This window comes from Primulina tabacum, chromosome 11, assembly GCF_025594145.1.
Source record: "Primulina tabacum isolate GXHZ01 chromosome 11, ASM2559414v2, whole genome shotgun sequence".
Lineage (NCBI taxonomy): Eukaryota > Viridiplantae > Streptophyta > Magnoliopsida > Lamiales > Gesneriaceae > Primulina > Primulina tabacum.
The window spans coordinates 982,981-1,010,858 of record NC_134560.1 but is presented as its reverse complement, the minus strand read 5'-3'; the positions used below and the strand labels follow the sequence as shown (position 1 = coordinate 1,010,858).

At 35.1% G+C, this 27,878-nt stretch overlaps 3 protein-coding genes and 1 long non-coding RNA gene across 7 annotated transcripts; 2 read left to right on the top strand and 2 right to left on the bottom strand.

Moving 5' to 3' along the window:
* Positions 1 to 3,012: 3,012 nt before the first annotated feature.
* On the top strand, positions 3,013 to 7,070 carry LOC142518932 (protein LIGHT-DEPENDENT SHORT HYPOCOTYLS 9-like). 2 transcript variants are annotated; one of them, XM_075621791.1, is made up of 2 exons: positions 3,013 to 3,667; positions 3,867 to 6,552. In XM_075621791.1, the coding sequence occupies exon 1, from the start codon at positions 3,121 to 3,123 to the stop codon at positions 3,652 to 3,654; it is 534 nt and encodes a 177-aa protein (XP_075477906.1). In that variant the 5' UTR covers positions 3,013 to 3,120; the 3' UTR covers positions 3,655 to 3,667; positions 3,867 to 6,552. The 2 variants fall into 2 exon arrangements, with proteins under 2 accessions (XP_075477906.1, XP_075477905.1); XM_075621790.1 differs by lacking the exon at positions 3,867 to 6,552 and adding an exon at positions 6,598 to 7,070 and having other exon boundaries at positions 3,014 to 3,667.
* A 4,497-nt stretch (positions 7,071 to 11,567) lies between these two features.
* Positions 11,568 to 12,527, bottom strand: LOC142518934 (uncharacterized). Its single transcript, XM_075621793.1, has one exon. The coding sequence runs from the start codon at positions 12,409 to 12,411 to the stop codon at positions 11,908 to 11,910; it is 504 nt and encodes a 167-aa protein (XP_075477908.1). The 5' UTR covers positions 12,412 to 12,527; the 3' UTR covers positions 11,568 to 11,907.
* A 7,782-nt stretch (positions 12,528 to 20,309) lies between these two features.
* Positions 20,310 to 23,394, top strand: LOC142518553 (uncharacterized). Of its 3 annotated transcripts, XM_075621344.1 has the most exons (5): positions 20,310 to 20,437; positions 20,522 to 20,566; positions 21,001 to 22,120; positions 22,206 to 22,916; positions 23,012 to 23,394. In XM_075621344.1, exons 3-5 carry the CDS (start codon positions 21,023 to 21,025, stop codon positions 23,051 to 23,053), a joined length of 1,851 nt encoding a protein of 616 aa, XP_075477459.1. In that variant the 5' UTR covers positions 20,310 to 20,437; positions 20,522 to 20,566; positions 21,001 to 21,022; the 3' UTR covers positions 23,054 to 23,394. The 3 variants fall into 3 exon arrangements, with proteins under 3 accessions (XP_075477459.1, XP_075477457.1, XP_075477458.1); XM_075621342.1 differs by lacking the exon at positions 20,522 to 20,566; XM_075621343.1 differs by lacking the exons at positions 20,310 to 20,437; positions 20,522 to 20,566 and having other exon boundaries at positions 20,827 to 22,120.
* LOC142518554 (uncharacterized) lies at positions 20,497 to 21,166 on the bottom strand. Its single transcript, XR_012813578.1, has 2 exons — positions 20,972 to 21,166; positions 20,497 to 20,675 (listed from the first exon to the last, which is right to left on the bottom strand). It is a non-coding gene; the product is annotated as an uncharacterized LOC142518554 (long non-coding RNA).
* Positions 23,395 to 27,878: the final 4,484 nt, after the last annotated feature.

Genomic DNA, 27,878 nt, shown 5'->3' with positions numbered 1-27,878 from the left:
CTCGGAATCAATCTCAAAATTCCATTATATTAAGATATCCGATGATTATTTTAAACATCGATATATCAATCATGAATGTCATGTAAGTCACTTCAACTCAAATAAGCTATATTGATATATACTTTCACTTAAATCAACCAATCATATATCAAATGACACGGATACCTATAATATATTACTCGATCCCAACCTGCCTTATTTATTATCCCTTTCCTGCCCACCTTAATTTTGATGGTTAAATGACTTTTGGTGCACTTCTTCAATCTAAATATTTAATGCTATATTATTTAATCACTATCCATTTCCAATTTGAATCCAACTTTGATTTGTCAAAATCATTATGTTATTTCAAGTTCAAATGATTCGAACCAATTACTATCCGAATTAACATTAATAATAAACTGATCAATTTTAACCCATAATCAACATTATTTAGTCATCCAATCCAAAGAACCATATTTACCAAGTTTCAAGTGTTTACAAACATATCCCAAGAAAGTTAACTCTTTTCGAAACTACTTCTAAGTTGCAATTAAATCCATATATATCCAACTAAGATATCATTTATATTCTAAAATTTTCAAAACTGGGCAACGTTCCTTGACTGATATGACTAAGTTTCGGTTGCCTCTTAGATCATAATTTATCTCAATATAGCCTCGAGTAGGAAAATGATATGTACTTGCAGATAGTTTTGATACAATTTAACGATCGAGTAATAAAAAGTCCATAATCATGGTTATAGGTTGCTAGCTACGAGTACGTTTCATAGTGATCTAAACATGAAACACCATTTCAGGTCTCTTCAATTCATTTGAATTTAGCATTCAGCACTCTAATCCATGTTTAGCAGACCTCGTGAATCAATTAATAACTAGAAGAATAAGAAGATCAAACCATCATTTGCTGCTAGCACTTCCTCGCGCGACTCATTATCTGATAATAATCCATAGATTTCGACTCAAATCTTAAAGTAACAAGGAAAATATGGCATTTCCCTCCCTTTCTTTGAAAGAAAATACGTATTTTTTTTGTTTCTCTGTGACGAGCATATGCGCCGTTCTATCTTCCAATAACACTAAGTCATTCTCCGTGTAATATAAGATGGTATAGTGGTCAATCGGCAAGTAATGTTTACAACCGAAAGTATTTATTTTTCCACAATGAAAGATAAATATTGTTGTGTATATATATCCAAGTTCAGTTTAAACTACATTTCCGTGCTTTCCTAAAATGTAAAATTTCCCTTTTTCCATTCTTAATCACTTAAAATCTGAACATTATATCCAATAAGACGGTACCAGGTCGTTGCTTATAATTTCAGGAGTGAACTAGGATGATGACCGGGTGAATCGGGTAGGAGCTTGGTGGGCGATTGCACCGGGTCGAGTTGATGAGTTGGAGATGATAACCTTGGCACCTAAACCTACGTTCAAGGGAGAAAGAACGTTAATGGGCACCAGAAGATTCTCTGACGTGACCACTCTGATGCTCATGTCAAAGGTTTTTAGAGAGAATTTGGTAATAAATATTGTAGGCAATATGAAAAATGAATTGTCTTCTTTAATACTAAACCAACATGATTTCATGTAAGTCAATGATGACCTTATTTTCAATGTCCACTTTCTAATTATGGCAAAATGATTGCTCATAACTTGTTTTTCTGACACGCCAAACTGTCATTTTTTGTCTTGTCAAATCCATGCGCCAAGATAAGGTATCACATACTTGTGAACTCGAGTGAAGTGCTATTATCGAGATAACCAGGGTAGAAAACCATCACCCGGGAACTCGTCAGGAAGTCTGGCTTTTGGCAGCTCAGGGAGATGATATCTCGGGCAGTCATTTGACCGGCTATTATCGAACCAGCCGAAAGCTTGTCAGACCTAACCTATGACTTTGGGATCATCCAGTACCCACGACGACCTCCTCAGGGTATCACAGTACTCGTTACGGAGGAAAGAATATACACATAATTTGTTTTCCTAAATGCATCCGCTCAGCGCCACAGGTGTATGATTTTGTTAGCGCAAGTTCTGAATAGTTGTAAGAAAGAGATTAATATCCTACACCAAATCGTTTAATGTAAAAGTTGTGGGTCACATTCATGCATATGATATTATATATATTAGGAAATATAATATGGTTTTTTTATTTTATTTTTTTTCTCTTCTTTTTTTTTGTTCTGGATTAACATATATTCTTTTATTCTATTTTTCATTTTTTAAAAGATTTGGTAGTCTGTAAGACAACTGCAAGACCATCTCAACCCACAGTGGGGTCAAGAGCGATCCTCAGACTTGGTTTCCTGCCTCCTCAGAACTCAAAGACACAGAGGTACCGGAACGATCAAGGAAAATTTTGATCCCCGGGGACTAGCCCGCCTTATTGGTTGTTTTCGATGATGAAAAGAGCTTTTATCTTATGTGAAATTTCAATTTATGAGCCTATAGAATAGATCCTATTCAAGTAAGGTCGTGGAAATATAATATGGTTAATGATGATGGCTTGAATATTAATTACCTACACCAAATCGTTTAATATTTAAATGGTAAAAAAGTAGCGTTTCGAAATCGAATCAGATTTTGTGAGTGCTTTTCTGCAGTTGACTCGGTTACCTTTTATATTTCTCTATAAATAATGTTCCGTCAAAAAAATTTGATTAGTTATTTAATGAACAGTAGCCAGAACAACGTTAATTAACCTGGAAAATCTTTCAAAATATATTAGAGAGGAAATAGATTCCTGTATATACGATAATCAAGTTACCATAGCACTCCAAATCCAAAGATAATTAGAATAAATATATAGAGTACGTATATACTTTTTAGTTCTTTTTATAAATATAAAACAAAATCTTTAAATTTCAATCAAAATCATTGATTTAAATAGTAATTAATAGTGAATTGTACTTTTAGTGCTATTTTTAAAAAACAAGTTGAAAATGAAGGCATGAGAGAAGAAATCATACATAAAAAATATATATATATAAAGAAAATAGAACCCCCAAGGGCCCATATCATGTCTACTCAGTAGACCCTAAACTCGTGGTTTTCATCTCTCCACTCTTTGGTAAATAAATTGCCACTTTTCTTTCTTTTCCAATTGCTAAAAATAACCATGAATTCTCCTCCTGCAACGATCATGTCCAAGGATTCTGTCGAAGCTTCAGCCAGCAAGCACCAGAAGCCGCCGCCGCCTCAGCCTCCACTTAGCCGCTACGAGTCTCAAAAGAGAAGAGACTGGAACACTTTCGGGCAGTACTTGAAAAACCAGAGACCTCCACTGACGATATCTCAGTTCAACTGCAACCACGTCCTTGAATTTCTCCGATACCTAGACCAGTTTGGAAAAACTAAGGTTCATATACCAGGTTGCATGTTCTTCGGGCAGCCCGATCCCCCCGCGCCTTGCACCTGCCCCTTGAAGCAGGCTTGGGGAAGCCTTGATGCCTTGATTGGACGGCTCAGGGCAGCTTACGAAGAGCACGGCGGATCACCGGAAACAAACCCTTTTGGCAACGGATCGATCCGCGTTTACTTGCGTGAAGTGAAGGGATGCCAAGCTAAGGCAAGAGGGATAGCATTTAAGAAGAAGAAGAAGAAGAAAATCAACCATCCGATCATGAATCTGAGGCAACCCCACTTGAATTAGCAAGGAAAAAATGGTAACTTTAATTTCGATCCTATTTAAAACACTAATTAATATGCGTAAGTTATAATACTCGTGTGTGTGGATTTTTATTTCGTAATTAAAGCAAGTAGCTTCTGCCTGGTAACTTCAAATTCAACGTTAGGATTCATGGAATTAAAGCGACCATAAATCATTAGATTTTCAGTTAATAGCGTACCTTTGATATATGACAGCTATCTGGAACCCATAGAGGGAAGCAGATGAAATATGTTCGGGCAGGACCACAAGATCACAAAGAACAATAATAGTATATTAAAGAATGCTATACTAACAGACAAACCCTAGATCCACAAAGGAAAAAACCCTAAATTACATAGCCGCTATGGGTGAATAAGCTCCAGCGCCTAGGTAAACTTAATATCAGATGAAGGGAAAAATATAATGTGGTAAGAAACTGTTAAATAAGTAATCAATTATGTCCTTCTCTTTGTTTCTCTCTCAAATCATGCAAAACACTGTTGATTTTGCTTCATAATTTAAATGTTTTCTTTTTACTCTTATTGGATTCTTTAAGATTTTGTCCCCCAAGAACGACCTTTCAGCGTATCATCTTGTCTGTTTTTTTTTTTTCACGACTGTGGACGTGTATATATATACCCAATACACACACACACACGCTTGATTTTTCCACTCCAGAAACTTATCACGAATTTAGTAAAACTCCAAACAATGTGTCTAAACACACACGCTATGATATATATAGTAGAACTTTTTACAAAAAAATAAATAAAATTGGTGAAATTATTTTTGTTGCTTCTTGTTAGTTGCCCACGTTGAAGTGAAATATGCACAATGTAAGAAAATGCATGTTCCAATAATGTTGACCTATGTAAAATCAGTTTCTCAACGTAAACTTTTCATAATTACACTGCTCGATTAATTCAACGGATGCATAATTTTCTTCTTCCCTCTCTCAAATTTATTACCTAATATTGCTTCATTATATCCGTGGATGAAGTTTCCTTTAGACAAAAAATAAATAAATTACAGTTTGTTAATTACATCGTTGAAATTATTTTATTTTTTTTATATAATGTATGCATGTATATATATATGTGTGTGTGTACGCGTGTGTGTTACAAAATTTTCTTCCAAATTTGAACCAACGATTTTTAGTTCTTTTTTTACTGAACGTTTTTATGTGCCGAATTTCTATGAAGTGAGAATATAATGAGTATTTCAATATAAATGTATAGATCATATATACATGCATACATGTACATATATGTGTGTGCAGGTGTGTGTACATGTATACTAACTCTATCAGAAATATTTCATGAAATGCTTTGTGAATTTAGGTCATTACTCATTATTGTATACCAAATGATTAGCAAATAACAATGGACTTGGTTTCTGTCATTATTTTTTATTTTCTTACCTCATGTTGTAATTCTGCCTTTCATGGTAATATCGTAGTGGCTCAAACGTTGTATTCTCTATATATCGATGTCATTGTTCTCGGAAAAAGACATGCCTGTGAAGTTAGTGGCTAACTTCGCATAGAGCTATATGATCTGGTATGGAGATAGAGTATCGTTAACTGCAGAACTGAGTTCCTACAATGATGCCCACATTTTGAGCTCACACTAGCTAGCTCTTTGTAGTAAGTCCGTGTAGATGAGCTAAATATTCAAATTCACGCTCTCCATTTCTAGCTTACCTTAAACGAGACTCGTTCTTCAATCTCAAAACAAAGACCCCTCGGCTATCAAGTCAAATGACTTAGAGATGGCGAGCGTACCCAAGAAGAATGAGTAGTTTTTTCGTAGCTATCAGGATCAGGACTATGGTGCTGTTGTTTATGTTTATGTTGATATTCGGAACAGAGAGCAGAACGAGTTGAGGCACGGAAATTCATTTTTCCGCAAGTCGAATTTGCCCGTCTTTAGGTGCTATACGGAATGACAGTCGTCCCAAGATACAACAGCTCTAATTTAAAAAATGCAGCACTACAAATTTCGGATGTTAGCGAACAAAGATATGGCGGAGCTTTCAAGTTTTGGAAGAAAATAATGGAACGAAAATGTAAGCAAAAAGTGTATGATGAATGCATGCCTGAGAGAATTTTAAAGAGTGAATCACACAAGCCATGGGAGTATGGGACACATCCAGAGGACAAACCCTTCTGCGACAAGTCATGGGACGCAACCTTCTCTGATAATTCATGGGGAGGGACGCGGTTCTGCACCAAAACGCCAAAGGACAGTCACACGAGACACAATTATTTTCCAAATCCAAAAAGATTAATATAGTCAAGAGACCGCACCACATTGCCTCGGGCCGAGCCGGCCGGTCGCCGCCCATGTGTTTCATCGAGACCCAGCCTATCAGTGTCTTCCCCTTCTAAATATTTCTAATACCCCTTGAGCCTAAATCCTTAGCTCAAACTTGGAGCTAATAAAAAAAACTTTATTTGATACATTTCCCAACATGAGACAAGTCTTTTTTTGACACATTTCCAAAGTTCATTCATTACTCATATTTATCTAACAGGTGCTTTAGTGTTCCGGGAATATAATAGGACTAAAATCTCAGTCCTCCTGCATTAGCAAATCCCGACCGTTTATCAACTTTATATCTATTGCTTATTTCTTCTTTTTGAATGTCCTCTGTCCTTTCCAGGATGCCTAGAAATTCATCTTTATGAGATCGGGAGGTAAGCAATTTATATATATATATATATTCCTGATCCAAAACATTTCTGATATCTACACACACTGATATATATATATATATATATATATATATATAATTTTACTCTATTTTATTTCAAATAATTAAATTCAGCGCTGTTAACTATATTGTTAATGTTGTTGTCTAGTGATTTAATTATATATATAGTTTGGTTTAATAAAGATTTATCATGTACAAAATTGTGACAAAATTTTTTTGTTTCGCATGCAGGTATTATGGTTAATAATTGTGTAGAATATCGGAGCGAGCACAGGAATTCAAGCATAACATATACATATATATACATACACATATATATATGTGTGTGTGTGTATGTATATCCGCATCAATCTCTACCCACTATTTGCAGACATATATATGTATAATCAAAGTTATGTAAAGTTAAGTACTGGTTAATATATACATATATATATCGAGAGAGAAAAGATATCACTACATGGACGTATATACTTAATAATCTACGTACTTCGATCTCTTTGCTACAAGATTTGTACTTTGTGTGAGCAATGCGATACAGATCATCAGCGAGAAAACATCAAATTTGATTATCTTTCCGAGTTTTCCATTTTTACATTGATATCATGCATGTATGCACACTTTTATAGTACGATTACGACGTCTCATCTTCCGCGGAATATTTTGGGAAAATTGCAAAAAAGCATTCTATAAGTTAGTCTTTTTTACTTTTTGTCCCATTGTTGATCAAAATTTTATCTTACTGCATTAAGTTGGTATTTTCAATATTCAACGTCAGCAGACTCACAATACGATGAAAAACAGCGAAAATAACATCCAACTTTATCGAACTAGAATCGAATTAGTCTACATACTTACAAGACAAAAAAATAAAATGGGTCAATTTCGAGATGATTTTTGCAATTTTCCTACTATTTTGGACTTGTATTTATGATCAGTATAATCAATATTGTGTCAATATAGCATAACTTGATTTTAGCAAATAAAAATTTCACATTGAGATTTATAAAAAGTGGAATATATAGGTCAAGCCTCTCAATCAAGTGACAAAATTGCTTCCAAAGGGGACTCAAATTCGAGTCTTATAATTTGTAAGACCCTTCCTGATGCAACCCGGGCGAAATGGACGAGTCAGGTCGGGAACTCTGCCGGGTAAACTATCAAAATATCAAAGAAAATATGAGTTGGACGCCTGGCTTGAATCTCGCAACTCCTCGATCCGATTTGTGAGATTTGCGAACAGAAAGGTAACCACGTGAATGGGCGCCAGAGGGGTGTCCAGCGTGACCACTCCGATGCTTAAGTCAGCAGGGTACTCAAGCAATAAAATCAATGCAGTCAAGTGATGGCTGTGTGATTGGTGTGGAGAGTAAATGAGAGTATTAAATGTGTGAATTAATATCTGAATAGATAGTAAATGCAAATAAAGAACCTGATATTTATAGTAGAGGATGCAATGATGACCTCGTTTCTCGTGTTTGAGCATTAATTATAATAGGATGACTGATTATACCCTATTGTTCTGACATGTCAAATCTTGTACTAGTCACATCCAGCCCCCCTATTTTTATCAACCATTAATGTTATTGTCAGAGATAGGTCGGCTGTGCATGCTCTACCAAGTCGGCGCCATTAAATGCTTCACTCATATCGATGTGGCCAGGGTAAAATACTTCTCGGGGAGGTTGTGTTCCGGGTGCTCATATGGCCCGGCCTCTGACTGACCGGCTCTCCCATGGATTCTTCCAGCCACTTTATCCCGAGCAATTCCATGACTCAGGTGCTGATCCATCTCCTTGCTCTATTGGCCCAGTTAGAATCTTTTATTCTCCTGATCTGGGCACCATCCATGGATATACTTCATATCCCGGGACGTCCCGAGAACATCCATGACCCGGACATCACGGGATATCATCACTTCCCAATTCAGAAAAAGTTAGATATGTAGGCTAAATATTAGTAGCTGAAATTAAATTTAATAATTTTTTTAAAAAATAAATGTAATAACAGTTAATTAATTTACTGATTCGTTAAATTCGTGGAATTGATATTCGAAAAAACTTATGCTTGTTTAATTGGGCCACCCAAGGTGCATGATTCGTTTTCCCCTCGTTCTGGCCCAATGGATCTCTATTTCCGGATTGACAAAAAAATTTTATTATTTAAAAAAAATTTAAAAGGAGAGTTATGATTATAGTTTTTTTTTTTTTATCTTCTTAATACACAGCTGAATAGCATTCTCACAAAGAACAATTTTGCCATTGAGAAAACTATGACAAGCAAGTTCTTGGGCGACTTGGTTGGCATTCCGAGAGCTATGCTGAATCTAAGTTCCTAACGAGTTTGCACATATCAAATGGATGGCTTCCGCGATATTGTCTTCCTCAGAAAAAAAGTTTGTGACTAGAAATTGGTTGGATACCCTCAAGAGCACGGGAATCCAGTAGCCAACATGACCAAGTGTATTATATCTTCCGGTTGTGAGCCACATCTTGGGCATATCTTGCCACCGTAATACCTCTTGTTATCAAATTTGTTTTAACTGGTAGAACGTTGAAAAGTATACGTACGCCAGAAATGAATTTTTATCTTGTTGAAAATCTCGAGATTCCACAACTTGTGAAGGCACTTAGTGAATCCATAATATAAGCCATTACTTGTTGAAACTCATTATCCTGAGTTAAATAGTATCCGGACTTTTACCGAGTATTCACCACTGGATGTGTAGTGGAGCTAGTTAAGTTCCCCTTTCAGGTTAGGGAAACTGAACTCACTTTTGAATGCGTAACTTGGCACATTCTTTACGTATAAAATGTTCCCATAATTTTCAATTTTAATTTCCCTTTTCACATTCACAACTTTTAAGCTTTTTTGCGGAAGGCTGAAAACAAAGTTGGCTCCGACAAATAACAAACAATCAACCAAGAAAGAAGCGCCGCTCAAATTATCATCTTATAATATATAATAAATTGGTACGTAATCTCATAGATAATTAATATATCGTTTCTCAGAATTTAATTATAATAAATAAATAAAATATGGATTGACCAATTAGTTGATTTTATTAGGTGGAGTACTGTTAATTACACTCACTTTATGCAATTTTATCTTATTATTTTTTTTAAAAATATTACCCTTACATATGACTTTCTTTACATATAAAATGTTCGCATAATTTTCAATTTTAATTTCCTTTTTCATATTTACGACTCATGGCTTTCGAAAGCGGGAGCCATGACTCAAAAGATGTAGGGGTGTCAATCGGGTGAGTTGGGTCGGGTTTCGGGTCAACCCGCGAATTTTTTTTATTTTTTTTTCAACCCAAACCCGAAGCAACCCGAAAACCCCCAACCCGAATACGAACCCATATAACCCGACTCAACCCGTCTAACCCGCCTAACCCGAATTTTATTTATTTTTTTAAAATTTTTTAAAAAAATTAATGAAAAAAATTCAAAAAATAAAAAATAATAATAATATTCTAATTTGAACACATAATAACAAAATTTTCGATTTAAATTTGAAAGTTTAATCGTAGAAAATTAAAAGTATATTTACTAAATCAAATAAAAAATTGTTAAAAAAATAAAAATATACAAAATAAATATTAAATGATGAAAATTTATCATATAAATATACAATAAATTTTGTTCAAACATACCATATATAAAAATATATGTAATATTTTCAAAAAAAAATTTTGCGGGTCAACCCGCGACCCAACCCGAAACCCGCCTAACATGGCACTAACCCAAATCAACCCAACCCGATCCCGAAAAACCCCAACCCGGACCTGATTTTTTTCGTGTTGGGTCGTGTCGGGTTGACGGGTCGTGTCGCATTTTGACACCCCTAAAAAGAGGTATTCGGAGTTCGACTTCTCTAGTTTTCAAAAAACAACCCATAATAAGTCGGCACCATGTAGTATTAATATCTGATTTCACCATAAATGACTTTGGAAAAAGCAGATTCGACACATTAACCTAATAATGAATATGTTAAAACATTAAATTAACATGCAATTTGATGCGCTTGGATTGGATTCCAACAAATGTGTAAACTTTTTAGGAGGTCCCTAATGATGGTTGAGTTACATAGGTAGCCTGTACAAATGGATCAATCCGAATATAACATCGTCATAACACATTCTCATTCGCTGCAGGGTCGGCTATATAGATAAGAATAATAAATAAAAAACATTTGCTGTAAATCACCTTTTTAAGATGCTATTGGCATCGATCTATCATATACATATGTATAATCCATTCTCTTTTATATACAATATAACCAAATTCTTAAAGGCACTGCCCACTTGCCAGATGCGAACTACAACTCCGATCCATTATTATTTCCATGCATCCTAACCACTGTGGGGACTATTATTCCATCAGTATCAACATAATTTAATACACGCACATACACATTTCTGTAAACTAGTGATTGCATACACACTTTATATATAAGACCGTACATGATACAATAATTTATTGAAAGGCACTAATGTGGTTCTAAATTATATATCATGTATTTGTTTCTATTTGAGAAAAAATGATTAACTTCTTGTAATGTGCTCCGTCAGCGTCTTGTTATACCCACAATATATATATATATATATATATGAAATGAGCTATAGTTTGAGTTTGTACCTACTCGATCAAATGAAGTTTAGCTTTTTTGATCATGTTATTAGCCAACATCAAAGCTGATGATGATCCCTGAAAGGGGTATTAAACTTTCTAGATATATGTAATTAATGTATTACAACTCGATCGGACATTTATATGTGTGTTTAAGTGAGTATCTGTACATTCAGTTTTGATATGAGATTCATCGATCATGCCAACATATGTGCCAACTAATAAATCACATCTAAGTGTCACCTCATTGATTGACATAGAAGTTGACGCTGTTGGTAGACAAACATAACAAAACTGTTTATACATCTATATACGCAGTTTAAAATTGCTAAATGAGAATTGCTTTGCAGCTAGTGGTGCCGGCAGAAAAGGGAACCGGAACCAGAAAACATGGAAATTGATTGTGTTTCTTTCCTCAATGAAATAATTATAACGGGACATGTTAATAATATTTTTATCATACCAATTGATGGTGGAGCATATGAATAATATTATTATGAAATTATACAAGATAACATACAAAATCACCTCAAGTTATTATGCATACAACATTTATTTTTAAAAAAAAAAAGAAAAAGAAAAGGAAGAATACAATTAAAAAACGAAGACTGAATAGTAGAAGTGGGATCATATTCAATACCAATCTCTAGTATACGATAAGTGATATCAAATCCTGAGTTCTGTGTCTCATCAACTTGATAAGATCACAGTAAGTCTGATCAATTTTAATTTTTGCTCTCTCTGCTTGAATACTTTATATACAACGAAGAGGATGAAAGGGAAAAAAGACGATTAAGAAAATCAAATATTACAGCTTCGAAACCCTAGTGAACTAATGTAATTATGAAAATGACACTGAAGGAAAGTTAAGAAAAGGAGAAGAAAAAAACTTACTGGCGTTAATTAATCAGGCTTCAGATAGGGTCTCAGAAATGCTCTCCAAATGGGGCCTCCACACGCCAACGCGGCCTCGCCGCTGATCCCTTTTCGTTGAAATATTCTCCGATAAAATCTCACTTAAATAGCGATCGGAAATGAGTGGATTTGTCACTGAAACATTGCTGACTCCAGTAGCGTTCGCTGCACTGTTGTTATTTTCGGAATACACTTTCTTTTTCCTCTTCGATCGTGTTTTCTCCGGCGCCGGAGGCAGCGGCATGAGGAAATAAATCTTGCCACGCTGAAGCTCCGCGTCTGAAGAAACGACGACGATTTTGGGGCACACGCCTTCATCAGAAGAAGCCTTTGATGGCTTCTTTAAGACGTGTTTGGGATGCAATTTCATGATTTCTGCTGCTTTCACGGTGCCACCGATTTCTTCAACGCGGCCATTAGCATGCACGATTCGGATCACGTCGAGTGCCCCGCATGGCAGAATGCAAGATATGCAGCATCTGATTGCGTTTTTCATGGCTGCCGATCTTTCTAGCTCTTCCCTCTCATTTTTCTTTCATTAGGAGAAATGAAGTGAAAAATCTAAGCTGACAAAAAATAAAAGTGTCTTTTATAAAATTAAAGAAAAAGTAGTGGGAGATATTCAGTTCATTTATTGATTTATTTAAATTAGAGATACTGAGATAGAGATACAATTTGAATTACATACGCTCTTCAAAATACATTTTACAAATTCCATAAAAAAATAAATTTTACAAAAAAAATGGTTTGTTAAAATGGTCTTTCATATAAAGTGTTAGTTATCTCACATCGATTAAATAAATTCTCTGAGAGTTGCATAATAGACTTGGACAATCATCCCCCTAGTGTTAACTTTTGGGGTTGAATTAGTAATGAGTCTCAATTTTAACATGGTATCAGAGTTCAGGTTTCACAGCTATGTGTTGGATTATCCATAGTTACGCCACCTGGTCTGCCCATAGTTGAATCATTTGTAAATATCACACTCCAGATATTCATTTATGAACATGAGAAAGGTGTATTAATTTGTCCCACATCGGTTGGATAAAATCTCTATGAGTTGTATATATGGTCTTGGACAATCTTCCCCTCTAGAGTTAGTTTTTAAGGTTGAATTAGATCCAAATCTCAATTTCAAGAAGATAAAAGTATGTCAAAATTTTAATGATATTCTTTTGGGTTATCACTTCCTTGAAATAAAATCAATTAATAATTGCAACTCATTTGTACTTTGCCTTTGGATCCATTCCGATCCTACACTTCTTTCTCATCCCCCCTCCCCACCTTTAGTAGTTGATTTGGCCACATCATGGAGGATATATAGGCAAGAGTTGGAAAGCTCTATATATATGTAGATTAAAGAGAAGGAGATATATGGGGTTTGTGATGAGTGTAATGTATGAAGAAGGGGAAACAAATGGGTCTATTATTTGGGGTTTTGGAGATAGATAAATTCACCTTTTTCTTTTGAGAGTGTCAGTGATATTTCAGTGTATATTGAGTAGCCCTAAGAAAAACCATATGGATGTGTGGAAAGTGGACACCGGGGGCGAAAGGGATTTATTTTAGGCTTTTGAAGTCCTTTGAGCCCGTGGGCCGAATTTCCCTACCCAAAAAAATATTTAATTAAGTCGGTTTAAGGCAGAGTACTTGATAATATCCTGCTTAATTGTTGCCATTTTAATGTCTAATACAACATGAGGATCCAGACCATTTAATGGTCGTTAGTGAGCAACATGTGAAGGATGGAGTAATATTCACTATATAATTTGCGTTTATTAATTATGAATAAGTTAATTTTGTAGTTTTTTATTATTTAGATTCAGAGTAACACATTAAAATGTGATATATATATATATATATAAAAGAATTTTCAAATTTAATTTATCCTTATTCATAATTATTTTAAATATGATATAAAAATTATAGGCGGAAAAATTTCTTCACCTTTTAGTTGCAAAACTATAATGATAAATGTATGTATGCGTATTATTTCATTGTGACAATTATAGCTTTCTTTGTATATATCATTTCTCACTCAAGTACCAAACTTTATTTATTTCAATTTTGAGGATCGATAAATCCAATATTTCATTTAAATATTTTAGTTTATACTACTTACATGAGTTATATTGTGTATTTTGTTCGATTTTAAAAGAACCAGTTATCATTTAATTCTTAACATTATCTGAAAACTGAAGAAATACTTCTAAATTTAAAAATCGAGTAACATGTAAGAGGCCAATTCAAAATTAAAAGTTGATGCAACTTGTTTCTTCTAGTTTTATAATCGAATAATGTAGAACCGAGCACTTGCCGCTTTATCAAAAGTTGTAATTGATGCTAACGATAGAAGTCAAATATTTTAAACCATGCAATACCTCAAACACCACATTTTAATTATTTTACCTAACATGGACAATTATTGTACCCAAATTAGATGTTTAGATGCTATAGAATTGTTGTAAATTAATTTTAGAAATATCAAAGCCTAAATTATGGATTTTGAAATTTTAAGCTAAATTGGTGAATATTGGAAAAATAAATAGAAGTTGATGTGAAATGAATTATTTGCCGCATGATCAGATTCTTCGGGAAAATCCTTAGAAAATTTCAAGTTGTAAATTAAGTATCGATTGATGTACGCATGAACTGTTTTATTATGACGTCTATAATGACATGGGATAACGTTAAGTATTTTGTAATGAGTTGTAGATTGCTTTATATGCTTATGTGAATAATGTGATTGCATTCACGCATTTTTTTGAGTTGATATGCTTAGGTTGATGAATAATCCTTATTTTTATCCTTTGAAAATGATAAAATAAAAATATATTTATTTTGAAAGAAATATTTGGGATATTTGTCAACTAGTCATACTAACTATTCAAGCGAAGCATTTCGAGCCTTGACTTGTTGATTGCTATCATTATTGACTTGTTGAGATATTGAGTCATCAATGGAGCGAGCGGTAGGATTAGATCACTTCTGACATCTCATCGATGGAGTGAGTAATAAAATTAGCACAATCCTGATGACTGCATGAGGATTGACCGGGTCGCTACTTGACCCTCGATGCTACGTGCATGGATGATGCGGATTGATGTTGCGTTGCTGCATTCTTGGCACAGATGGCCACTGTTCCTATTATTGATGCGATTCGTTCGGACTTTGTTTTGAGATCTGTTATTTTGTTGTTACCGACACGCATTGAATCACATTGCATTTTACTTGATTTTTATTTCATGTCAGTTATATTTTTCATAATTTTTCTGGTTCGTCGTATTGGGGCATGACCCATCATTTCTTTTTATGTTATGGTTGTTTTTTATGTCATAAAAAGTTATCCAAGAGGCTTTGATGTGTCTAGTGGAGCGTCAGGTAGCGGTACCCAATCGTTGGGTTATTATTGAGAGTTTCCAGATATATAAGTTCATATATGTGTGTATTATATCGTCGAGTCACACATTTGTTAGGGGATGCCCTGTGTAGCTGTACTGTTATTTTTACGATTTTTTGGATTTATAGTTGTTTGATCGAGCCTTGTCGGCTCTGCATGTGTTTAGTCATGGCCAATGCGTCTATAAGTTTGTGAATTGATGTTATGATTTTATTTAGAACATATAAATGTTTATGTTGTTTGAAATTTTTTTTGGATGTTCTACTTGCGGAGAGGTTATGCCGAAATTCCTATTGGCCCAAAAGGAAATTTTTTTTATCGCTTTCGCTGTTTACATTACTGAATCCTGGTTGTTTGGTTATTAAACGCTAATCAGGAGCACGGCCCCCACATGGAATCTCGAATTTCATTGACAATTTAAATTTTAAGCGTAAAAACTTACAAAACTTAATTCAAAATTTAATATAATGCAAATTCGAAGTTTTAAGTGTACATAACTTACAAAATTTAATTAGAATCAAATAACATAGATTACAACAATTTGTCACAGCATATACAATATGTTATATATCATTGATATATCATTCTTATTTCCATTAGATGTCACTAAAGCTTCATATTTCATTTCGTAATATATACATCTCATATCTTATATTATCATCAACGAATATAATAAAATATCATTTTCTTCTATTTAAGGAATCATATAAATTTTCAATAAATAGATTAATATCATTTAAGTTTCAACGCTGATCACATTTGATGTTGTAAAATTTTATACGTATGATTGATTATCTTTTTCAATCAAGTCGAAATTTAATATCTCAAGTCGCATTCCCATTTTTTGTTTCTTTTGTTTCAAGAATCTTCTTAAAATCAATACACGAAGTATTGAATTCTTGAGCCAAAAAAACTACTTGAATGGACTTATTCATATTCATGTGTTTAGCATAATCCTTGTAGTTCATAATTTTCAATCTTTGCATATGACAGAAAAATCAATATATTCTTAGTTCTTCAACAAAAAAATCGAAATAACGTTACATTTAAAGATTATAACAAAAAAATCAATGAAAAATTTTAAAACCTCATATTTGAAAGAACTTTATTTCATTTACGTTGATACTTAATTGATTTGAGAGTCGGAATAACCACGTCAAAAACTCTTCTACGCCCCAATAAAGTTCTTGTTTTCAAGTCGAATTCCTTCTACCTGGTCACCAACACGCACATGAAAAGAACAAAACTATGTCCAAAATTTTGTTCACTCAACTAACTCAATTTTCCGAGCAGCATCATGTACCTAGTCGACAATGGCAAGATAAATGTGGGTCCCTAAATTAAATTTTCCTTGGGACAAACAACAATAACAATTATTATCTAATTAATTATGACCGACAATAATGGGAATTAGGGTTAAGATATTTGTACGCTTAAGACATGGCCCAAATTTATTTGGACCACAGACATCATACAAGTCCTTGAGAAGAAAGCCCACGATTACCTTCGCAACAAGACAATTGAAATAGAGTTGGAAAATTTAATAAATACAGGATGTGACGCACATAACGAGCTGAAATTCGGTGTCTATTTCAAGAGCAAAACGTTGACAAATATAAAAAAAAATATGAGACGATTTTATGAGTCAATTTTGTGAGACGGATCTCTCATTCAGGTCACTCATGAAAAATATTATTTTTTATATCAAAATTATTACTTATTATTATAAATATGAACATGATTGACATGTCTCACAAAATACATGTTACATTAACGACGAAACAAGAAATTTTGGGTTAATCGAAACGACTTGAATGATAGTCTTCATGTGCACTATAAAATCTAAACTATATCAAAAGAATATGATGATATAAATACCAAATTTTGGATATATTAAACATCCAATTATCCATATAAAATATATCAAGATTCTGATTTATTTAGATTATAAAACTATTAGACTTGTTAACCATATAATAGACAGAGGGAAAAAAGTATGTACAAAATACTTGGCAAAATGGTCTTGAAATTTTCAAATAGAAATTTTATAAGCTACGAAGAAAGTAATCGGTAAAGCTAAATGGAAGAAATTCGGCAAGGTATGAAAAAGATGGGAAAAAATGAGCAGAAGATAATTTAAAAACAAAATGATATATAGAAATAACACCCCCAACAGAGACGAATCAATGTATGGTGAAATTAGTGCCCGCTGTTGCGATCCATATTGTCTTAAAAAAGACAACGTTGTCTATCGTGATGTACCTCTTGTTTAATGTTTCAATGAAATTATGATTTCCGTATATATGCGTATATATAATCACGGGTACATCAACAATCATAAAATTTCATGAAAACCGTTTTCTTTAATGATAATATCCTTGCCACCCTATTTTGATGAGACTATTTGGAACGATGTCTTTTAGCTCTGTTATTCAAAATCAAACAATATTTTAATTATAACTATATAAAAAATTTGGTTATATTTGTTTTTCTCTTTCCGATTTTGGTATTTTATATTACAAATTTCAATTTTAGTTATCTATATTTATTTATTTTTTGTTGCAATTTTAGTCTTTTTTTTCAACGTGACACTGATGTGACATTGATACAGTGCTGACTAGTGTAATGTGACATTAATAATTCTGGTAAAATGACTAAAATTATCAAAAAAACAAAATAATACATGACTAAAATTTAAATTTTATAACATAGGTAACCAAAATCACAAAGAGACAAACATACAAGACCAAAAAAAATTCCCTACATATGGATTAAGTTTTTGGAGAGTTGCATATATAGATTGAGACAATCATACCCAATTGAGCTAACTTTTATAGTGGAGTTAGGCCAAAGTGCATGATCTTAACATGATTTTAACATGATTTTAGAGCTCAGACCTATTAATATATGTTTGACTGCTCTTACGAGCCACCCACTAATTTCTTATAAATTTCACGCTCCATTAGGCGTGAGAGACGTATGTTAGATGTTTCACATCAATTACATTAATTTCTTTAGAGTTGTATATATGTATAGATTTCGACAATCATTTTCTTGAACTAACTTTTGAAATAGAGTTAAAAGCTAAAATTCATAATCTTAACAAAATTTCAGAAATAAATTTTATAAAGAACGTCCCGTCCCAATCCCGACACTGGTTTTAGTCTTGTGGTTCTAGGATTAATTCCATTTTATGTGCAATACGCTTATTTTCCTATCCCGTTTTTAGCAAAGAGTCTAATTCGAAATATTTTTTATTCCACTAAGAAGTTACAATAGAAAAACATACAAATATGAGCAAGAAAAATAACGACCCGAAAGAATTTACAGAGAAAGTGTTAGTTAGTTGAGTGAGACAGTGTTTGTAAATATTTAAAAATCTATAATATTTTTTAAGTATTTAAAAAACACTATTTTAGTATAGCGGATAATTAAAAATAGTTGGAAGTAATAAAAAAGAAAAGTTTTAGACATTTTGTACATTGAACTTTCTATAACCAAATTCTTACAACATTTATTCATTCATTTTTCTTCAACCTTCATTCTCGAGGAGATTAGCCTCACAACACCTTTTCAGCTAGATTAGCCCATGTAAATATACTTTAAAATTTAGAACCTGTTGTTTATAAATTGTCGATCAGTGGTTTAGAGTTTCCTCATGTTAAGATATAAATTTAGACCTAACTCAACCTCGAAAGCTAGTTCAAGAGGAAAGGATTCGACAATTCCATACAGATGTCATACAACCAACGCACTCATTGCTCAACAATTTTTGAAATTAACATTTTATTTTGCACGGCATTTTATGTTAAATGAAACTGTGGCCCAGACCAGATTTGTCCCACGCAATAAATTAATTCCTGATTGATTAGTCAAAGAAAAACAACTCTGGTATACATATTCAAAATATCACATGCAGGAAGGCATCAAACATGCTTACTTTACGCCCCATTTGTTACTCATCCAAGCGATCATTGGGCCACAATAATAAGATTAAAAAATATATAATATTAATCTTTAAAAGAAACGCCTCTTCTTAGGGGTCAAAAAAGCAAAGCATGTGTGTGGTTTTTAACAGAAGAAATTGGGCGTAATTGACTGTGTTAGCATTACCGACAAATCCAGGTGCGCTGTTTTTTTCCATTTCTTTTGGTTTGGTTACCATTAATTACGGGGACTTTCATCCCAAATTGTCAGCTGTCACATTGCACCAAATGACTTTCATTATATTTTCAATATTTCTAATCGTACATGTTTAAAAAAAATCTGTTTTTTGTCCCCTCAACTTTTATGCTCTGTGAATCAATTCGATGGTTTGTTTCATGAGTCAAATGACGACTTATGCCGATGACTTATGCCATTGAAAATGAGTTTAAGCTGGAATGTCGCAACTAATGTCGAGCTAAATTTCAAGAGATTGAAACTAGTCAACTCTATCTCAATCCGGTGTTTAAGCTCACAAAGTGTTGGTAGATAATTAATATTAAACTCCAACTTGGCAAATTTATCCCTACGTTCCTGACGTTAATCTCTATAATTTTTTAATGAAAAGAGCGGTCCCCTCCTGTGTTTGGCTCCTCAACCTTAATAAACTTGGGAATTGTAGAAAAATAAGAGGCGCGAAATAAAGGGAGTTGGGGTTAGCTGTCATTATAACCCAACGGTATATACGTGACGTTTGTCCCCTCCATCTCCAGACAATCTTATTATCATACGAAAGTGAACGGTTGGAAAAAAGAACAAAACTGTAATCGAAATTAAGAAAAAATGAGTTTGATATTTAATGTTTTTCTTTTGGGATAGAAATGAGTTTGGTATTTAACGTTTTTCTTTCGGGATAAGAGGCCCACTGGTGTCCAAAATCCACATGCATATCTCAATCACTCGTCTCCAGTCTCCGCTCGACTAAATATTCATCATCTCAAAAAACACAAGCAAACAGAGGTCTTGTTCAGCATTTTCCTGCCCCTTTTTCATCTCGCCCCCCCCCCCCCCCCCCCCCCCCCCCCCCCCGCTCTCTCTCTCTCTCTCTTTTTTCTTATTTTTCACGCCTTTTCACCAGTCTTCTTCCCATAATTTGCGGAGCGCAAGTTCCTTTTTTCTCTGTCTCTTTCTGCCTTTGGTAAGTGAAGATGCATCTGGGTTCTGTTTATTTGGTGTTTTCTTCGATTTATATATATATATATATATATATATTTGTTTTGAGGATTATATGTTCCCATTTTGATGTTTCATGGGGTGTGCTGGAAATGTAAGCTTTATAAGATTGTTTCTTTCTATTTATTATGCTTACTTGTCACTCATTGACGAATGTCAGTTCTCGGAAATCAGATTATGGCCTTGTTTCTTGACCAAACTTGCTTCTTGTGTTACTCGGTAATTTATTTTTACTATTAAATTTAGTTCTTGACGGGTTTGGTACAACATTTTTGCGTCTGGAATTGATGGATATTTAAGGAGTCTAGCTGAAACATTGTTCCCCTTCTCTGCTGAGGTTGTGTAAGTTCTTTGGTGCATTGTGTTATAATTAATACATGTTTGCGTAGGAGCTCAAATAACTAAGCCACTAAAATCAATTGCTCGCTAACGAGTTCTGGTGGAGCATTAAGTAAATGTTTGGTTAATTTATTAGCTGTTTTATAGTTGTGTAACGAACTTTAAAGATGCAATTTCTGTCTGATTCAGATTTTGATATTTAAGCGAGCTGATGGAGAACAGGCAACTAAATTTCGATGCTCCCCTTCTGTCTGTACGGAGATTTTCATCACCCATACGCTCTTCAGAGCTCGTAAACCACAATGGGTTTGAAAATACACAACCATATGGACACAATTCCCTTCCATTGAGCAAATACGATTTCGAAATGGAGGAGGTGACAAAACCAGCTTCAGTTCCATTTCACTGGGAAAAATTCCCCGGAAAATCGAAAGGTGGAGTCTATACACCAGAGGAACCTTCCATTACACCTAGGCTTCCACCTGCCATGGTATCAGATGCCATTAGACGCAATTCGGGTGAAATTCCAAGGATGGCACACGGAAGGATGTCAGGTCCCTTAAGATACAATTCGGGTGAAATTCCGAGGTTTCTGCCCGGACGGGCGTCGAGTTCTTCAAGACACAATTCTGGTGAAAGATCGAGTGATCAGAATATTTGTAGGACTCAAACGGAAACATTAAATTTCATGGACCATGCTAGTCTTTTGGAGAAATTGAATGAGAGTTTAGATTGTAAAGATGAATCTGATACAGGAAGTGAAAATGCGGAATTTTCCGATGAACTTCACTCAATTTCACGAACAGAATCATCGTCCTTTAACTATAGTGTAAGTGGTTTGAGTGGGTACCATAGTTCATGTGTGAAACCATCTGGGACATTCTCTGTCGATGTTCAAACCCGAGATTTTATGATGAATAGATTCCTGCCAGCGGCCAAGGCTGTTGTTTTGGAGACACCACAGTATGTCATGAAGAAACAGTTAGTGGCAAACGAGCCACCAAAAGAACAGATAAAGAAGGTGATTTCTTGTGAGAATAGGCCTTTGCCAAAGCAGTACGGTTTTGATTCGATGCAAAAACGTAGCGAGTACACGGATAATGTGGAAAGCGATGATGAACAAGAGTGCCCCGTTCCAGTGAAAAAGCGGGGTAAAATTTGGGGGATTATCCCTCGGTTGTGTGTGAAGAATACTTTGTGCCTCTTTAGTCCTTTGCCAGGAATGAAATTGAGAAACCACGATCCAAATTTTTCAGCAGGTAAAATTAGGCGACCGGCTCAAAAAGCATACAGCGGTCCTCTGTACAAGGTAATTCTAAAGTTTCACTTGTGCAAATGTAGGAAAACTATGGTTAATATAGAATCAATAATTGTATAATTTTGAAATCCTGCAGAATTCTTGCCATCCGACTCCTCAGAAAAAATTTCATTCAGGATTGTTATCTCGGGACCATCAAGAAATCGAGAAAAAACTAGCTGATGATTCGAATCAGATTTTGAACTCTCTTGGCTCATACAAATCAGGACTGTCCCCCTTGAGGCGTAACAGAAGTGGTGGCATATCTCCCTACCGAAATGAATCTACGAAGCCTACGTTCCGTGAAGGAGCAGGCTTTCTTGGACTTCCCAAGGAAGTTGAGAATGACTGTGCCAAGAAAATCGCATCTTCTCGCAAAATGTTTTTGGCCTTGCAGGATGTATCAAGGAATCAGACAAATGGCACCCTGAAGCCTGAATGTGCCATTGATGGAGTGAAGGATATTAAAATGAATCAACTTCCCAATCAAGAATCCAATCCACCTTTGGAATCTGATGTAAATTTTGGTACGCAAGATGAAAATAGTCTGGAATGTCACGAGCAAAGAGAATTTGATTCTTCTTGTATGAAGTCTCCATTACCTCCACCATTACCAAAATCTCCTTCCGAATCATGGCTTTGGCGTACTCTGCCTTCCATTTCTTTGGGCAATCCGTTTTCACATCCACGGAGTAGAAGCCCATTTGACTCTAGGAAACAGGTTCAGCAAGGTTCCAAGACTGATACCAGATGGGAGACTATTGTCAAATCTTCTTACTCACGACATGATCATGTTCGCTATTCATCGGTAACTTCACCTCCACCTTCTTTACCGAACTTTGTACTGTAATTGGCAAGTTTTATACTTAATTTTGCCTGATCCCTTCCATTTTATCTTGACAGGAGCTAGTACCATTTGGATCTCATAGAAAATACTATTCGTAGAAAAGGAGAAATGATGGGGCAATCTGTCCGTTGCTTTCTACTCTTCCTGTTTCCATCCATGCTCATATATATACAAATGCAAGATATTTTTCCATCACTTCTAATTTTACTAAGCTGCTGGGAACTCATAGGCAAACATACATCAAACTGTTTTTCTATGTTCATCAGGCGATAATGTGTGAGGTTTGTTTATTATTGTTGAATGCAGACAGACGTCTATTTTGTGTGACCACATGGTGCTATGTATCTCTCACATGATCCTATTATGATTTGATAGACAAACGCTCTCAACTAGGCATCCACAAAATTCATTCAGGCAAACAGGCCGTCGAGTTTATTTTTGTCCATGTTTATATAAACAAGTCTCAAGTTCGAGACATCATCTCATGTTAAAAATTTATTTTTAAAAACATCTCCCAACTTTAAAAGGTAAAAAAAAAAAACTGAGTTATATTTGTAATAATAATTTTATCAAGTTATGTATCACTCCACTTGTGGCAGCTCGGTTGAAGATTGAGACAGAGACGTTACTTGGTTTTGAATTACGAAAATAAAACCATGCATTATTATGTTATTTGTTTTTTAAATATATTTTTATTCATTTCATATTTCCCAATGTAATTATTATTTTTAATTTTATTTCTAGTTACCATTATCATGTTACATTTTTACTCTTATATATTATGTTTTAAAACTAATCAAAAACCGGATAACCGAACGCATCATTTACGACAAACAAATATCTTCTCAAAAGAAAAACACATGAAAGTTCCGTTTCCACAAGGTGAATGTGACGAAGGTGAGTGTTGTGTGTATCAGAATGTAGGTGTTGTGCGTAGGTGTTGTAACACCCACGACAACATGCAGCGGAAATTATAGTTTAACACATTAACACACAACTGGAATGACAATAATACGAGATACGAGAGATAAATTATGCACAAGTATAAAATACCTGCGCGGTGCCTCAGGGCAAAATAATTCACTAGAAAAACTTGTAAGTTTACAAAAACCAATACTAGTGAAAGAATAAAACAACTCCCTTATTAAGGCGAGTAACAAATTCATCCTAAACCTCTAACAAACCGTATAACCAAAATACATAGGATGCATCAACTGAGAAGTGAAAAAGTCTTCAAAAATCAGCGCACTAATCAAAACAGTGATTAGGTGTTGTCTTCAGATGTAGTCAGCACTTCACAGCAACACTTTATCAACGACGCGAGATTGCTTCAATCAGAAAATATTTTCTTCGTACAAATGCATCTCTGTCTCTCCGAAAGTTTTATGCTCTATATCGTCCACCTCTATTTTGTTTCTTCTCCTTTGAGTCCTATTTAACATAGAAAAACCAATTTCATTAGGAAACAAACTCTTTTTAAAACAAGGATAATATCTTAAAGATATTGTGATATCATATCTTAAAGATATTAAGAGTCATATCAAATATAGTCTTATATCACATATTGAATTTTTATACGAGATCATATCATCAATTTCAAGATTATCCTCATCTCTAGAAAGGCAAAATATTAAAGATAAAAAAGAAAAATATATCAAGGAATAAAATTCCTTTCAATCTCCCCCTTTTTGCCTTTCTGGACAAAACAACCCAAAAATGGTTGTACATCTCAGCTCCCCCTGAGTTAGCAAATCAGTGACTCAGCCAACTTTAGTTGACTCCCCCTGAATTCTACCGTTAAGCCTTCCCCTGATGAAAAATACAGTTCACTCAGGTGTTGTATGTTAGATGTTGCAACATTCAGATCATAACACCGAAATAGTTCATTAATCAGGAGGGACAAAGATCAGAGAGAATAAAATGACAACTAAAATACTAAAACCATCAAGAGAGAAAAAAAACTCAAAATCTCATTATCCTTCATTACTGCATCATCATCAGCCATTTTTGCTCTACTGGTTCCAGCTATATCTGTATCTACTCCCCCTTTTTGTCCAGAATGGACACTTTCACCCAGCAGAAGCTCATAGTCAGCCACTTGATTTTCATAATGTTCAATGGTTTTCTTGGCATTTTCAATCTGTTGTCGACCATAGGCAATCTGAGCTTGAATGTAGGAGATAGACAGTGTGACATAACCAGTAGGATGAACATCTGTAGGTGGCTGTTCAGCTGTCTCAGGCACATGTTCAGATGTTGTATCATCAGTGTTGCCAACATCCGGAGCAACATTTGAATGCAGCCAAGGCAGATCGATCATTCTGTTGCCTTTGAAATAAGCAGGAGAAATATTCAGAGGATCTTTGACAGGGCAATGATCTTCATCAATATCCTTAATGAAACCTTGGGATTCCAAGATTCCATAAATCAGTGAAGGGTAGGGCAGCTTTGTTTTCTTGAAGTCTCCTTCAGCATATTGCAATGCTGTCCTGAACACCAGATTTCCAAAGTTAAAGGCCCTTTCAGTACCAATAGCAAACAACACCAGGGCCTGAGATCTAGTCACAGTAGTAGAATTGGTTGACGGTGTCCAATTCCAGATTGATGTCTTGTGCAGCACGGAGAAAAAAGAAGTGAGATTAGCAGCACTCAACTTCTTGGGATAATCAGGGAATACTTTGATCAGGCCTCCAGTGAGCACAGAGGTTACAGCATTTATGTCAAGATCCTCTTCAACTTCCTCAATATCCTGAGTGTTGTAGAATGCATTGATCACAGAAGGTGAGAACTTATAGATACGATCACGAACAAACACTCTCCCATACTTCACCGATTCCTCATCTCCAACACTGCCCAGGAGATTGCAGTAGAATTCTAACACTACACGGCGACAGTAGGGCATAACAGTAGTGACTGTGGATAGCAACCTTCGGTTCTTGAGAAACTCAATCAAATTGTATTTCCCATATGCATTAACATCAATATTTTTCTCCTCAATCAGCTCTCTCTGAACAAACATCGGCCATAATGCCAAGGCATCCTCAGAATAAAATTTGGGGGAAAAAGACTTACTTAAATCATAGTCAGCCCAGTCAATGTGGCGCTCGGTGTTGTCATCATCCACCTCAACACCGGCAGCAGTAGCAGCAACATCATCAGAAGACTCACTAGCTTCAGAGCCAATATCCTCAGATTCAGCATCACCCTGTTCCTCAGATTCAAAGTCAGATACAGACGATGAAGAGGAAGAAGCTCCAGGTCGGTTTTGCTCAAACTCCTTCATCATTTCTGAATCAGGTTCATCATCCTTAGAAATTTGTTTCTTGGCAGCCTTTTCTTCCTTAAGGTGAGCGAGAAACTCGGCCAGAGATTGTTCATCTTCTAAAGGCTCATCAGGAACTCTTTCTTCTGCAACATTTTGAGTATCTGTGATGGGGTTTTGTTTTTGAATACCAGAAGTAGAACCAGGTTCCTTTGCAGCAACAATTGGTTTGGGGCGAGCCACCAACTCAAAATCATCATCATTGGAGTCGTCCCCAGATGAGAAATCAGGGTCCAGAAGATTTGAGGAGGTAGATGCCCGTGGTTTCTTGGTTGGAACAAAGTCAGGATCGAACCCTGCTTGTCTCTTTGACTTTCGGCGCATAGGAGCAGTGGGAAAAGCTTTATTCAAGACTTCAAAGTCCGGTGGATTCTCGACATTGATCTCGTTCCCAGGTTCACCAGGAGCGATCATTTCCAGCGGAGTTGGTTCTTCTGACACGCCCACAATTTCCATCCCCTCAACATTGGTTTCGGCTGTGGGTGTTGTGTCAGGTGATTTTCCACCCATGCTCGCAGCAATTTCACTCCTAATGTCGTGAGGATCGAAGCCAGCCATCTGCGAAATCAAGAACAAAAGAAGTAGATCGGTTCGAAGGACACAGAAAATCGCGAAGAACAGAGATATTTTAAGCAAAAACAATGAATAGTGAGGGCAGGAGAAATTTTAGAATGTGAGGGAAAATACTAAACAGTAAAGTTATTCTTCGTCCATTCCTAATTATTTAAGCACAACTCTCCAACGGTAACATTCTGTTGAACCGCAACTTCAGCACTTTTTCAACTCAATTTTTACTCTCACCCAACGGTAACTTTCTGAAACAGTGCCATCATTATTTCAAGAAATCAGGCAGGATAAAACACCACGTCGAATTAACCCCACAAACAGTTAGAAATCAAGAAATTTCAAAATTAAGTTGGTTAGGGTTTTCTTCGTATTTCATGAATTAAAAACTGATAGCCCACTGGTCATGATGAATTCACATAACAGCACTATGAATGACTTAAATTTATGCCTAAAGTATGATCAAAAATGAAATGCACACGCATGTGATCAAACTGTGATAAGTCTGTACTTAGGTGTTGGCAACACCTCTTGGCAACACTCACAAGTTGGACTCAAACTTTCTTGAACATTTTTAATTCAGACATGGTAGCTCCCACTCTAGAAGAACGGTCTTCATAGGACTCCTCTAGGTAGCTTTTTCCATCTGTATTTTGAATTAGAAGTGGTAGCTCCCACACTAGAAGAACGGTCTTCATTGGACTCCTCTAGGTAGCTTTTTCCATTTTCTTCTAAACAACAATTTTTTTTTCTTCTATTTTTCACCTTATTGCTCAAGAATTTTCTAAGTCATTTTTTACATTGGACAAGATCATGTGGTACACGAACATCCTCACAGCTTAATGACTTAGATTCAGCACACTCCATACTTTAGAAAATTTTGATAGAAAGTTTGATTCACAACTGAGAGCACACCATTCAGTATCCTTCACTTGTACAGGCTTCACACAAAACATGATGTATGCAATATGTCTAGCATCCTAAAAATAAAATGCATATGCATGGTGAGTGTTGTCCACAGGTGTTGTAACACCGAG

What these genes read in the sequence shown, in the direction of transcription:
- LOC142518932 (XM_075621790.1), top strand. Translation starts at nt 3,121, where the DNA reads ATGAATTCTCCTCCTGCAACGATCATGTCCAAGGATTCTGTCGAAGCT.
- LOC142518934 (XM_075621793.1), bottom strand. Translation starts at nt 12,411, where the DNA reads ATGAAAAACGCAATCAGATGCTGCATATCTTGCATTCTGCCATGCGGG.
- LOC142518553 (XM_075621342.1), top strand. Translation starts at nt 21,023, where the DNA reads ATGGAGAACAGGCAACTAAATTTCGATGCTCCCCTTCTGTCTGTACGG. An exon ending in ACAGCGGTCCTCTGTACAAG is followed by an intron (nt 22,121 to 22,205) that starts GTAATTCTAAAG and finishes GAAATCCTGCAG; the next exon opens with AATTCTTGCCATCCGACTCC. An exon ending in ATCATGTTCGCTATTCATCG is followed by an intron (nt 22,917 to 23,011) that starts GTAACTTCACCT and finishes TTATCTTGACAG; the next exon opens with GAGCTAGTACCATTTGGATC.